At 44.7% G+C, this 14,021-nt stretch overlaps 1 protein-coding gene across 1 annotated transcript in view; it reads right to left on the bottom strand.

Annotated features, from left to right (window-relative positions):
- OLFM2 (olfactomedin 2) overlaps nucleotides 1-14,021 on the bottom strand; it is a 178,153-nt gene that overhangs the window by 9,594 nt on the left and 154,538 nt on the right. Inside the window, exons 4-5 of the mRNA XM_063119280.1 lie at nucleotides 12,378-12,597; nucleotides 2,549-2,655 (exon numbers count right to left, since the gene is read on the bottom strand). Of these exons, the coding sequence (XP_062975350.1) occupies nucleotides 2,549-2,655; nucleotides 12,378-12,597 (327 nt within the window). The remainder of the gene's footprint in view (nucleotides 1-2,548; nucleotides 2,656-12,377; nucleotides 12,598-14,021) is intronic.

The raw sequence follows: 14,021 nt of genomic DNA, 5'->3' as shown, positions 1-14,021 counted from the left end.
GTTAATCATCAAATAGGCTCCTGATACACAAGAGTTGAAAAACAATGCATTTCTTTCCTATGCTTGGGCTCCTTATTACAAGACTAATTTCCAACACATTAACATTTCTGCTATCCTATTTTCAAATTTTTGCCTACAATAGGATTACTGAACCTTCCAGGGACCACACTAGCCACTTTCAAGCCTCTACGTTTCTTGTAGAGCATCAATTAAGCTAAGCTGCAAAACCAATATATATATTAAGCTATAAAAGATGCTGACATAGGAACCATGTACTTCTGCTGGGATATATATATATATATATATATATATATATATATATATACATACATACACACACACACACATACACACACACACACACACACACACACAAAATGCACCTACATTAGAAAAAAGTTCACACAAAATTGCTTTACATCAATGGAAAAGTACTTGGGAAAATGTAAATACTTGAAAAAAATATGAACATAGATGTGTATATTTGGGGGGAATATGTGAATAAAAGTACTTATTTTCTTTTTTCTTTTTAAAAAGAACAGCTGTAAAAACACATACATCAAAAACATATGTGGAATTCAGACAGAACAATTTCAAGCCAAAAATTAAAAATCAATCAATCTTGCTAAGAATGAAATTAACAGCTCTGCCCATCCTTACACATTTCAGTGCAACCAAGAACAAGAGCACAGAGAGAGGCGGCGGGGGGGGGGCAGGCTTTGTTTTCCATGCCAACTACTGAATCCTTCTTTATGAAAAGGATGATGATAGAAGACTAGTCCTTGAAGATTATGAGATTGGGAAGCAGAAGAGAATCCCCACCCCCACCTCCCCACCCTGTAGCCCTCACTCTAAGCCAGCCTTCCTCAACCTGGGGCGCTCCAGATGTGTTAGACTACAACTCCCAGAATGCCCTGGACTACAACTCCCAGAATGGCTGGGGCATTCTGGGAGATGCAGTCCAACACATCTGGAGCGCCCCAGGTTGAGGAAGGCTGATCTAAGCCAATGCCTCCATGGTTGAGCTGGCAGGCCTTTCTCTTCCCTTCATTCAGCTGGAGCAGAGATATATTGGAACTAGAGCTGTGCACAAATGGCCTCTTGAAATTCTCCATCCTATCTGTGGACAGAGCAACTGGGTGGACACTTTTTCCAAATTTCTCCAGGGGGAGGAGAAAATCTCCAGTAGTTCCTCACAAATAGGGCTCACCATCGGCTGCAGTTGTTACACAGCTGTTTTCTTTTTTCCTAAAGGTTTCCATTTTTTTTGTGCTGCTACTGCAAGCAGCAACAGCAGCAAATGTGTTGGCAGCCTGGTCACAATTTTCCCTCCTTCAACATGCCTCATACTTAGCCTGTCTCTGCAATTAGCAGAAGGAGGGGTTGGGAGTGGGGAGACTCATGCTCCTGTGGTCCAGGCACAGAACATCTTCCTCTCCTATTCACTTGGACTAGAGGTGAGCTGTCAAGAGGAGGACAGAGATGAAAGGAGGGAGGTGTGGCCTGCGAGGTCACAGAGCACTTGCAGGCCACAGCTCTTTCCCATTTCCCTAGCAACACAAAGCATAAAAGGAGTGAGTGAGGCAGGGCCAGGGTCAAGGGGAGGCATGGTTGGTCCTCTGCTGAGGGCCCACTGACAAAAGCTTCCTGAAGATGCCCCTCCTCTCCATCACCTGCCTTTTGTTTCAGAATGGTGGTGGTCAGAAGGATCATAGAAACATAGAATACTAGAGTTGCATACCTGACAGATGGCTGTCCAGCTGCCTCTTGAGTGGAAGAGCCCACAACCTCCCTAGGTAACTGGTTCCATTGTCATACTGCTCTAACAGATAAGAAGTTTTTCTTGATGTCCAGCCGGAATCTAGCTTCCTGTAACTTGAGCCCATTATTCCATGTCCTGCACTCTGGGATGATCGAGAAGAGATCCCGGTCCTCCTCTGTGTGACAACCTTTCAAGTATTTGAAGAGAGCAGGTGATGCCGCTGCCAACTTGCTCTCTGCCTGTCAAGCAAGCCAGTGGTAGCAATATCAAGAAAGAGGCTGAGGCTGAGCAATAGCAGCTGCTGACCATGGTACTGAGAAGATGGACTCATTGAGGGTGTCTTGCCCAAAGGTCCTGAAAAATCTGGAGCTGGCACTGAAGGGAGGCCACTTCCAGAGTTTGCCTTCTTTCCCCATGGATTCCAGTCCCAACTTCTCTACCCTTCACCATTCTCTTGTCAACACTAGTGTTCTCTCCCTTGTGCTGATGCCCTATTTTGCAATTAGGATGGAGATGTATGCCATGTTGACGGTGGCATCTCAAGCTTTCTTAGCCCCCGCATGGCTGATGAGTAGAGTTTGTGCCTATTAAGTCAGGTTTCACTTATTAGATCAAATAACCTGGGAAATTTATTCTATTTGCATTGGGTTGAAAAGCACTCGGCTTTCTGGGTTGTGGAGTCTTGGCTTGCAACCCAAGATCAAATGAGGTCTCCTACAAGAGGGAACCTAACCTTGAGTGTCCCTCAGTGTGAGGTGGACAGAGCATTGACTCTCAGGCACTCACCCGGCTGTCAGAGCTTGGGGCCATGGTGTCCGTCATCCAAGAGCCAAATCTGGATCCAGACGCCCGGATGGTGATGGGGTTGCTTACCCCTGTCAGCTTTCCACACCCTGAAGTGCAAAACAGAGAAGGACAAGAAGTTTAGAAGACAAGAGATGAGGGAAGAGATGGAGGCAGATCTCATTGGCTAAGGGGGAAAACAGTGTGGTCTGGTAACTGGAGTTTTGCCTACAGACCTAAGTTCAAATCCCTATTTGGCATTGGGCACCCTGAGCAGTCATGGAGAAGTCAGTTTCTTGTCAATCAGTGATCTTACTGAGAAAAGACCAAGCTACATGATCAGCAGCCACATGCAAAGTTTTGTTGCTGGGTTGGACCACCTCAAAATGCTGGAGGGAAACTGCAACTTGGTTGGGTTCTTGATCCCAATCAGCTTACTCTGAACCCGGTCCAGAGAAAGCATCCAGACATGACCCACTTGCTCAGCTGCTTTGCTCTCCCAGTGGACTCCCTTCCTCTGTTAAAGGGATCCATCCTTTCTGTTGGTGGCATTGCCATAGCAATGGGACCATCAATGTTCCGGAAGCCAAAGACCTCAACAGAATTCCTTATTCATGGCAGAGACATGGAGTGGCAGATGACCATGACAATCAATTGCTTGAATATCCACCCTGTGCAAAACTTTCCCAACCTCCTCACAGAAGCCCTCCTTCCTCTAAAGGAAGCTAGGTGGGTAGCTACAAAAAGGGAGGGCCTTCTCGGTGGTGGCACCCCACTTATGGAACAAAATGCCCAAAGATGTTTACCTGGCACCTACGCTGTTGTCTTTTTAACTTTTCTTTTCTCCCAGGCATTTTAGACACCTAGTTTTTTAGGTTGTTATGGCTGTTTCATTGATTCCTGTGCAGTTCATTGTTTTGCATTATATTGTATCTTATTCTTCTGAATAATTATATGTTGCTTTATATTTTTAACTGTTCTATGGCATTGTCATCATTTTAACTGTTTGCAATTAATCCAGAGAACATTAGTTATTGGGCAGATTAGAAATGTAATAAAGAAACAAACACATAGAAAACTAGCATGTGAGAGAGAAAAATTCTAGTTTCACTATTTCTTTGCCATACTTGTTATTGTTTTGTTTTTATACAATGGAGCATCCAAACATTTGATCCTGCACTTGCAATCTGAAGTGGCACAGCCTAGCAATAAATATTGATTGACCTTACAGAGCTGTCACAAGGTTTGCTGTGATAATATATGTGAAATGTTTTGAACCGAGAAAGCACTATATAGTGAATAACAGTTAGACCAGATGATCTTTGACCATCTTCTACTCTGCTGATTTTATACCTCTGGGAGTGATGACTCCTAAAACTCTGTGTGTGTGTGTGTGTGTGTGTGTGTGTGTGTGTGTGTGAGAGAGAGAGAGAGAGAGAGAGAGAGAGAGAGAGAGAGAGAGAGAAAGAGAAAGTGTGTGAGAGAATCCTCAAGCAAATGTTCTTTACTTGCAAAATTCAAATTTGTATTTTTCCTAATTGAGGAGAGGGCAATTTGTGACCCTCCAGATGTTGTTGGACCGCAACTCTGATCATCCCCCACCACTGATGGGAGTTGTGGTCCACCAACATCTGTGGGCAGGGGACATACATTCCTTATCCCTGTCCTAAATTATATATTAAGGCTTTTTCACCATTGTCTATTACGGATTTTCTTATACTTAGAGGTTCTAAAGATGAATAAGGCCTCCACTGCGTTTATCAATTTGGTACGTTCAACATGTATTGCCTTAACGATAACCAACAAGAGTTATGTCTCCAAATTTATGAAGCAAAATTCCAAAAGAAAACTCTAACAATGCCAGAATTCCAAAAACGCAATTCATTTTTGCTGAGGAAATTCACATTTTTGCAGAATTTCGTTTCACCTTGAATGCTTTCCTCTGTGCCTTTACCACTGGGCTCTGTTGTGGGTTGGGGGCAGTATCCTAGCCTCCAGGCTCATTCTGTCAAAGAAGGCTCACTTCAGAGCTAATTCACACAATCGATCGGATATGCCCAGAATGTGCATTGTTTGCTTCTCTGAAGACTTCATCTTTTGGCTCAGTGGTTGTTTCAGTGCTGGCTCAAGGTTTTTGAGTGCAGTTGGGCAAGACACCCTCAACAAGCCCCCTCCCTCAATGAGTCTACGTTCTCACCACTATTGCCACCAGCTGCTCTTGCTTAGGGTGACCATATGAAAAGGAGGACAGGGCTCCTGTATCTTTAACAGTTGTATTGAAAAGGAAATTTCAGCAGGTGTCATTTGTATATATGGGGAACCTGGTGAAATTTCCTCTTCATCACCACAGTTAAACTGTAGGAGCTATACTAGAGTGACCAGATTTAAAAGAGGGCAGGGCACCTGCAGCTTTAACTGTTGTGATGAAGAGGAAATTTCACCAGGTTCTCCATATATACAAACGACACCTGCTGAAATTTCCTTTTCAATACAACTGTTAAAGATACAGGAGCCCTGTCCTCCTTTTCATATGGTCACCCTACTCTTGCTTTTCCTCCTCTTTCTCATCATTGCCTGTTTGAAAGGTACTGAGCCAATGAACAAGTAGGCCATGGCATCTACAGCTGCTCCTTTTCACCACCACCATTGTCTGGGCCAGAGCAAGAGGCAGATGAGCAAGACGGTTGCCATGGTGACAAGGAGGAGGTGCAAGACCAGGGAGTTCTTGTCCGTGGCCCCTGCTGACTTGTGGGCCCTTGGCAGGTATCAGCTCACACCCTGGCCACAAATAAAACTCTATTCGCCATGCTGATTCTCTACCCTCCATTTCCAGCAGCTTTGCAGTCATGCAATCCAACATGGGTTGGATTGCAAGCTGGATGCATGGTGAGTCATCTGAATTGCCCCTCTGCTAAGTGATGTTCTGATGTCTCTGCATTTTAATTTTTGTTCTGCACAGCCGTGAGGCCCACATGATGCCTGGATTATTATTCGCAAGGTATCAGCAGTGCAGCAAACCAAGTTGAGCTCACAAGCCCAAGAGAGCTCACGGCAGCTGTTGCCTGGGAAAAATATAAAGCCCATATGGTATAGCAGCTAACAGAAGCAAGAACCTGCTCCAGATACCCCCATGGGTTGCATTTAGGTTTCTACAGATAGAACTGGCTTTGTCCTTTATAAATGCCCTGTCAAATACTATCTACATTATATCCTTCTATATACAACAGAACTTTTTAAGCCCCTTCAAACATGCAGCACTGGCAAGTGCCCACCAGCCCTTCTGGGATGGTACCACTGCAAATGCAGATATCGAAGCAAACCTTTGTATGCTCCTTCATGAAAAGAGCTCCCTGCCCATGGAAAGCTAAGGTTTTAGCCTCACCTTTTCTCGGCATTCCCATGAGCTGGGAGTGTATACTTGCACGGAGAAGCATTCAAAGTTAAGGTTTCCCCACTTTCGCTCAGACATGGTCTATTCCAGAATGGGCGGTATCATGGAATATTGCTACATGTTTGAGTAGGATTCATAAAGAGACCTGTTAAGAAGCCGTGCCATACACAGTTCACTACCGTGTGGGTAGAGTTGATAGGTTCTCCAATGAGTAACCTCACTTAGGCAAGCAAACATTCCTAAACTATAGAGATGGAGGCACTGAGTCCACCACAGCTAAGCCCAAACCAGGAGAAAGCAACCTGGCACCCTCCAAATGTTTTGGACTACAGCTCCCATCATTCCCAGCCAGCTTGGCTAATGGGAAGGATTATTGGCGTTGTAGTCCAAAACAGCTGGAGGGTGCCAGATGGCATACCCCTGGCCTAAATGGTCCTCTTTTTTTGGTTTTGCTTTCATTTTGTTACCTCTGTTCTTTGGTGTGCTTTTGTAACCTTGACATTTAATGCCTGGGAGAAGAGAAAGTTAAGACCTTTCTCTTCTCCTGGGCATTTAACAGGATTTAACAACATGAGCTGAGTTTGTTTGTTTTTAACGGACCCCAGAATAGCTGTTTTTATAAGGATACTGTTGTTTTTATGCTTTTTATGTTTTTAAATTTTGTATATTTGTTTTTGATGTTTACTGTTTTAAACTTTTGTAAACCACCCAGAGAGCTTTGGCCATGGGGGTGCATATAAATGTCATAAATAAATAAATAAATAAATAAATAAATAAATAAATAAATAAATCTACTGTTTAAAATTTAAGTCCTGGCCGGGAGAAGGAAATGTGCAATGTTGCCCCCCAAACTGCAGGACACTGTGTGGGCTACAATCCCTGAACTTGTCTGATCAAACTTGGGGAAGCTCCCCAATCCCAGCTGAGCTGCAGCAAAGACAGAGTCCTTCCATAAGCAGCTCTCCAGATGTTGGACTACAACTTCAAGGTCCCTTCCCTGCTCTCCCTTTTGATGGCCCTTTCTCTTTAAACTGGGCTTGGACTGGACAGTCCTTCAGACAGAGGGCACCTTCAAATAACCTCTGGAAGCCCTTGTGTGTGGATAGGGTACATGCAGTGGAGGCTGGTGGCTCCAATGGCAACAGGACACAATGTCCCTGTTGCCAACCCACCCTAAGCCTTGCCTACACAGTCACATGGGTTGGAATATGTGTGTGTGTGTGTGTGTGTGAGAGAGAGAGAGAGAGAAGGGGGGGCTTCACAGAGAATATATAAAGGGACTCAGACTATGCCTTAGCTCTCTGACACCTGACTTTCAATGAGTCAGACCTTTGGTCCATCTAGCCCAATACTATCAACACTGACTGGCAGCTGCTCTCCTTGGTTGCAGGCAGGATTCTTTCCTACCAGACCTGGAGATGCGAGGGATTGAACTATGGGTCTTCTTCATACAAAACTATGGCCCTGGCTTGGAGCTTACAGATGCTCTGCCAGTTTGTACAGAGTTGAAGAAACCATCGTGCTTACAGTGAGCTTCTAAGGTTGGAGTAACTGCACCATTCAGTAGCAGGGCTTTACTCATGTGGCCACACACCTCAAGCCAATGGGTTTTTTAATGGGCCAAGGAAGGGTGGAACCAGGGTTCCTTCAATGGTGAGCCCCAAACCTAAGGCAGTGCAGGGAGTCCATATGCTGGAGGCCAGCTTTCCCTGATGGGGAGCCCTCCAGATATTTTGGATGACAACTCCATTCTGGCAGGGGTTGATGGGAGTTGTAGCCCAAATTGCCCAGAGGATGCCATGTTGGGGAAGGCTGTTTTAGGCATAAAGAGATGGTTGAAAAAAGGTTTTCCCATTGCTGACACTAGATGAAGAGGAGGGGGGCGAGTGGAGGAGGTGCAGGACCTGGTAGGGATGTGGGTTGATACAAGCTGTGTGCTCCTCAGTTTATCATTATCAAATGCATTCACTGTCCTCGCTATCACTGGTGCACACTCCTGTTCTCTGTTTGCAGCACAATTGTTATTTGGCTTGATTGCAGGCTGCAATTCTATGAATTTTAGGTCTTGGGAGAAATTGTGTTGGCTGATGCTTCTGTTTCCAACCCGGTGTTTTCCTTTCCTTCTCCCCCCCCTTTTTTTTATTTGCCTAGTGTTAAAGTCTTCTGAGCACTGAAGTAGGGTACTGTTTTATTTAATCTTGTAAAGTGTCATGCACATTGACAGCTGTAACAACAACAGTAATAATAGAGCATGGGTTTCCTACCTCGACTCCGCCGCAGGCAGAAGGAAGGAATCACCACCCACACGCGGCTCAGAGCTGGAGAGCCCTCAGTATGGTTAATCCGTAAACCAGATAATCAGCTCACAAACAACGGGAAGTTGGATGTTACGATGAATTTCTTCTGTAAGGAGCCACCGCTTCCCTCCTATTTCAACAGCCCAATTCAAATCTCCATTCTCCCCTGTTTTCCCTCCAGATGGAATAGAACAGCCTTCCCCAACTTGGTGCCCTTCAGACGTTGTGCACTACAACTCCCCTCATCCCGCAAATTGGCTCTGTTTACTGGGGCTGATGGGAGTTGTAAGCCAAAACATCTGGAAGGCACTAGGATGGGGAAAGCTGGAATAAACATTCACCAGAATTCAGAATCTGGAAAAACGCTGAATCTATCTGAACAAATCTAATTTGTCGTGGGACAATAGTGTGTGTGTGTGTGTGTGTGTGTGTGTGTGTGTGTGTGTAAAAAATTCTCAACATTGAATCTCATGCTTCATGAACCTGAGCACCAACATTTTTGCAAAACTAGGGTGGAAATAGCATCCCTAAGGAAATCTACCTTTCCTTATTCAAATTTTAATTCCCATGGGAGCAGGTTGCAACACAGACCCAGTAGAGAATTACATTCACTCTCCCATCTTTTATTTGCACATTGCCACTCTCGATCCTTATGATGGTATAGGAAAGTTCTTTCAACAGCCAGGCTATCTAAATGGAACCTCTATGTTCAGGGGCAGTATATCTGAGTATTAGATGCTTGGACAAATGGGCAAAGCTGTTGCCTTCATGCCCTTTTAGTAAGCTTCCCAGAAGCATCCGATTGGCTACTCTTGGGAAGAGGATGCTGCCCCACATAGACCTGTGGTCTAATCCACCCTTACACTCTTATGATCTTAAGACATTTTAGCAACCTATGAAAAATAATTAAATGATGCCACTTTCTTTCTGAGACAAGTCAACCTATTCTTCCTTCCTTCCTTCCTTCCTTACTTACTTAAGTTAAAACAGGGAAGGATGAGTAATCCATTACATCCTGCTCCTCAGCAATACCTCATTTCTCTAATTCACAAGCCAGAAGAACCCTCTAGGGGGCACCCTTGCCAGGCAAAAGAAAATGCAACTAGACCTTCCCCTCTCTACAAGTTTGAAGAACATGAGGGCGTTCTTGTTCCACTCTGTTTTTGTCCTGGGAAGGAGGCCCCATAGTAGGCATAATTTCTAGAAGCAAGCAATTCTGAGAATGAAATCAAGGGCATGTTTCCATGTGTCCAGATTGCTTTTGCAGAAGTGCTGATGTGCACATCTCTGTAAACCATGTGGCAGCCTCTAACCCAGAAGATAATGTCTTGCTATTTACTGTTTTACTCTGTACAGCACCATGTACATTGATGGTGCTATATAAATAAATTAATAATAATAATAATAATAATAATAATAATAATAATAATAATATAGGGCAACCAAGAGAAAAAGGCATGTCTTATGGATTAGATATAATGTAGGTTCTTAGAACATTATTGATTACAAATGTATGGACTCTATGAATTTTCATATATTGCCCAGAAACTCACCGACTCACACAATACACTCCTCAGCCTGAGAAGCTTCCTAATACAGCTCACAAGGCCATTCTCCATCGGAATACCCCTTTGTCATGCTCCTACTTGAGGAATCCTCCTCAGAGGAAGAGCTAGATGCCCTAGCATAGGGTGACCAAATGGAAAGGAGGACAGGGCTCCTGTATCTTTAACAGTTGCATAAAAAAGGGAATTTCAGCAGGTGTCATTTGTACACATGCAACACCTGGTGAAATTCCCTCTTCATCACAACAGTTCAAACTGCAGGAGCCCTGCCCTCTTTTGTATCTGGTCAAGAGGGCAGGGCTCCTGCAGCTTGAACTGCTGTGATGAAGAGGGAATTTCACCAGGTGCTGCATGCATACAATGACACCAGCAACAGGTTAGTAGGCCTCCTGTGTGACAGAGTGCTCCCCTGCAAAAAAAAGGTCTCCTTAGGAGAAAGTCACTCCTCAGAGTAAGGCTCTGAAAAGAGAGCTCTGATTGCTGCAGCTGAGCTCTGGGTGCGGTCCAGTAGGCTTTGGGCTTAAAAGCCTTCACTAGAAACCAGTCAATGTTGAAACAACATGGTCTGTCCTGCTTGGTATCCTGTCTCCTAAATTGTGCCTGACGCCCTGCTTCCTGACTGTCTCATAACTGTGCAAAGTACCTGAAAGATTGACCATGTGTGACCTTCTGACTACTTTTGTGGCCAGTCCTGTTGTTGCCTGATCCTCTTGTCTGCCTGTGCTCTGACCTCTGCCTGGGCTTAAACCACCTCTGTTATAGCCTGAAATCCACTGCATCTAGAGCCTGCTACAGCCAAAGCAGACACCCCTGTCATTTGTGCAAATTACTACTGAATCACAGAAATTACACAAATTGTGACTAAATTGTGTAATTTGTGCAAATTTTGTGAACCGCCCAGAGAACTTCGGCTATTGGGCGGTATAAAAATGTAATAAATAAATAAATAAACAAACAAATTTGGTCATAATTTGCACAAACTGTAGAACTGTCCCAAAAACATGTGCAGAAAAAAAAAAAGGTTGTGGAGTTTAGGGAGCAGTCCAGAGCTTGTCTTGCAGATGCAAAGTGAGTCACACATGCTATGGAACTCCATTGAGCCAAAAAAAGGATTTCCCAGTGACGGCCATCCTTAATGAAGGCTGAGCCAGTTATCCTCTGCACCTGCCCGCAACTCACATGCATACAACACTTTTGTGGGACCATTCAGCCCCTGAATGTTGGAGAGGAATATCTGTGAATTTCAGGGATGGGTGAGGAAATTCAAAGAATTTTTAGTTGGGGGTGGATTTCCCTTAAAGACAAGGTGGCTGTAGTGGTGGTTATTTTTACCCCATCCAAAAAACAACACCCACTCATATTTTACTATTGTTGTAGCTCAACTCAAAAGCACAGAAGCATTCTCTGTGTTGTTTTAGATAGAACGCCCCATGACAGCCTTCGCCAACCTGGTGCCCTCCAGATGTTTTGGACTATAACTCCCAGGATTCCTAATAACTGGATATGCTGGCTGGGACTGAGGGGACATGAAATTCAATATATCTGGATGCAACAAGTTAGGAAGAGCTGCCCCACGGAACAGCGCAACATCACGACATGGAGGCCTTCGCTAGACAGGGCGAAATCCCAGGGTGATCCCCAGGATCATCCTGTGCATTCACATGATGCACAGGGCATCCCAGGATCAGGGACGGATGACCCCTCCCTTGCCCCGGGATCTTGCCCTACCCTTTGAGCCCGTTTTTTCCACGGTCCCGGGCTGAGCCCGAGACCGTGGAATATATGGCTGGGCGTCAAAGCTGGGACCTGCGCATGGGGTGCAGAGCTTCTCAGGAGCACTGTGCTCATTTGGGGTGGGGTGGGAGGAGTGGGGAATATTATATATATATATATATCCTTTTGCGTACAAGCACTCGTGTGCATCTTCTCCTTTAAGAAAACAAAAACAAAGTGGCTGGCTAAACGCCTATCCCACTGAGGTCGTCACGCGCCGTGTGTGAACAGAGGGGGAGATCTCACAATAAAAATATTGCGAGATCTTCACCCCTCCATCCTGCTAGACCAGTAGGAGTCATTCTCATCCCTCCACTGCCAATACAGGTGCTTCACAGATGGTTAGCACCCTCCTTTACCACCATGAAGTGTCAATGTTCCAAGATGGCAGTCCACAATGGACATGTCAAGGTGGTAAATGAGAACTGGAATGGCTCTCCATCTATGGCCAGTTGTATGGTTTGTGGAGAGAAAGGAGACTCCCCGCAACCTCCAGATTTAGCAGTCAATGAAGTCTGAAGGAGGCTTGGATTCACGTACTACCTCATGGAAAGGAGGAGTATAGGGTCATAGCTTAGCAGTAGAGCACATGCTTTTGTAGAGAGAAGGTTGCAGGGTCAATCTCCAGCTTCTCCAGATAGGGCTGGAAAACCTCTGTCCCGAAACCCTGGAGGGCCGCTACCAGTCAGTGTTGACAACATTGAGCTAGATGGATCAATGGTCTGACTTAATACAAGGCAGCTTCCAATGTTCCTAATGTGTGAATCAGACTCAAAGGAGAGAAAAGGAGCTGTGAGATTCCTTACCTAGCTTCTGCATGCAAGCATGTAAGCGGGCTTCCAGGATCAGCACCCGCTGCTGGAGCTCTTCGTAGTCATAGGCACCCATTTCTTCCTGGATCTGCAGCAGGCTGCCCGAAAGGTTCCGCACTTCCTCTTTGAGCTGCACGATGGTCCGTGTGTCTGACTTGTACTGGTCCAGCACAGGGATAAGCGGCATCAGCTCTGTCATTTTGTCCTTCAGTTCCTGCCAACAGGGAAATAGGAAATCCAATGAAATGGGGGATCCATTTCACCCTTGCAACTTTATCTTTGTCACTCTGCAGGCAGCAACGTTTTCACACATGCAGAATGCATTGAGTTAGTTCAGTTTGATCCATTCCACTTTCAGTTTAATGCAAATGTATTTAATTTTTCACTTTAGAACTAAAAGGCAAACCAAAACAGAGTTATCCTTTGAAATTTGCTCTTTTGAGTTTCGCCACGGAGTTCTTAAAAAACACACACACATACAAAAGGCATATATTATTGAAAATAATGCTCAAACATGAATTATACTAGGGGAGAATGTGTAAATTAGGCAACAGTGCATACATAATGCATTTATATTTATTTATTTTATTTATTTATTTACAATATTTCTATACCCCTCCCCATCTAAAAGATTTCAGAGTGGCGAGGGGGTTGGACTCGATAGCCTTATAGGCCCCTTCCAACTCTACTATTCTATGATTCTATGAATAACAAATAGAATAAAAGAATAAGAACAGAATAAAACCTTCCTGAATTTAAGATTTAAAAATGAGAAACAAAGAGAAATCTAAACTCAGAGCTTTGAGCATCCCTGCAGTGTCTTGCATTTGTAGACTAGTTTGGAGGTACAACATACATATGCCCCACATGAGTGGAGAACAAATGGGGCCTGCAACAAAATGCAGTGGCATTTTCTCACCTTCCAGCAAGAGTGGTTCTGCCACCAGCCAGGTCCTCTTCCAGGATACTATAAGCTGCTAGAGGCTCAAACTGGGCTTTCCACCACCCTCTCACCAAAGTTTCCCCCATTTTTTTCTCAACCCAAAAGATGCTCAGCCCTTATGTGAGGTGGTGGGTTGACTGCTGAGGCTACTTTATATATAAAACTTCTGCAAATGTCAAGGTACATATAAAATGTACGTATAAGTTAGTAACAAATGCTAATTTGTATGTCTATATGCATATTTCAAAATAACTGGTTAGAAACAGAATTTATTTCCCAATAGTTGAGAAGACTGTGACCACTAGATGACCTACGTACCTACTCAGTTGGCTGCCCAGTTGGCAAGCATTGGTAGCTGAGACAAACTGGGACTGTCACTCACACATCCTGCGGTCTCAGGACAATCCCAGGTCCATGGGCAAAGTTGGGATTTAAGCCATCCCAGCTATCCCGGGACAAGGGAGGGATCATCCCTCCCTGCCCGGGATCCCCTGTGCATCATGTGGATGCACAGGGATGATGCCGGGGCAATCCCCGGGGTATCGCCCTGTCTAGCCATGCCCTTGGACTAGACAGCCTTTCAAACAGACAATGCCTACAAAGAGAGGACTGTCCTCAGTTAACGTAGGACACATGGCCATGCTAGTTGTGAGAGCTGTGAAGCATCTGAGATACTCTTATGATTACCCAGATGA

The sequence above is a fragment of the Elgaria multicarinata genome, chromosome 3, assembly GCF_023053635.1.
Source record: "Elgaria multicarinata webbii isolate HBS135686 ecotype San Diego chromosome 3, rElgMul1.1.pri, whole genome shotgun sequence".
Lineage (NCBI taxonomy): Eukaryota > Metazoa > Chordata > Lepidosauria > Squamata > Anguidae > Elgaria > Elgaria multicarinata.
The sequence above is the reverse complement of the archived record's forward strand: the minus strand, read 5'-3'. Positions and strand labels throughout refer to the sequence as shown.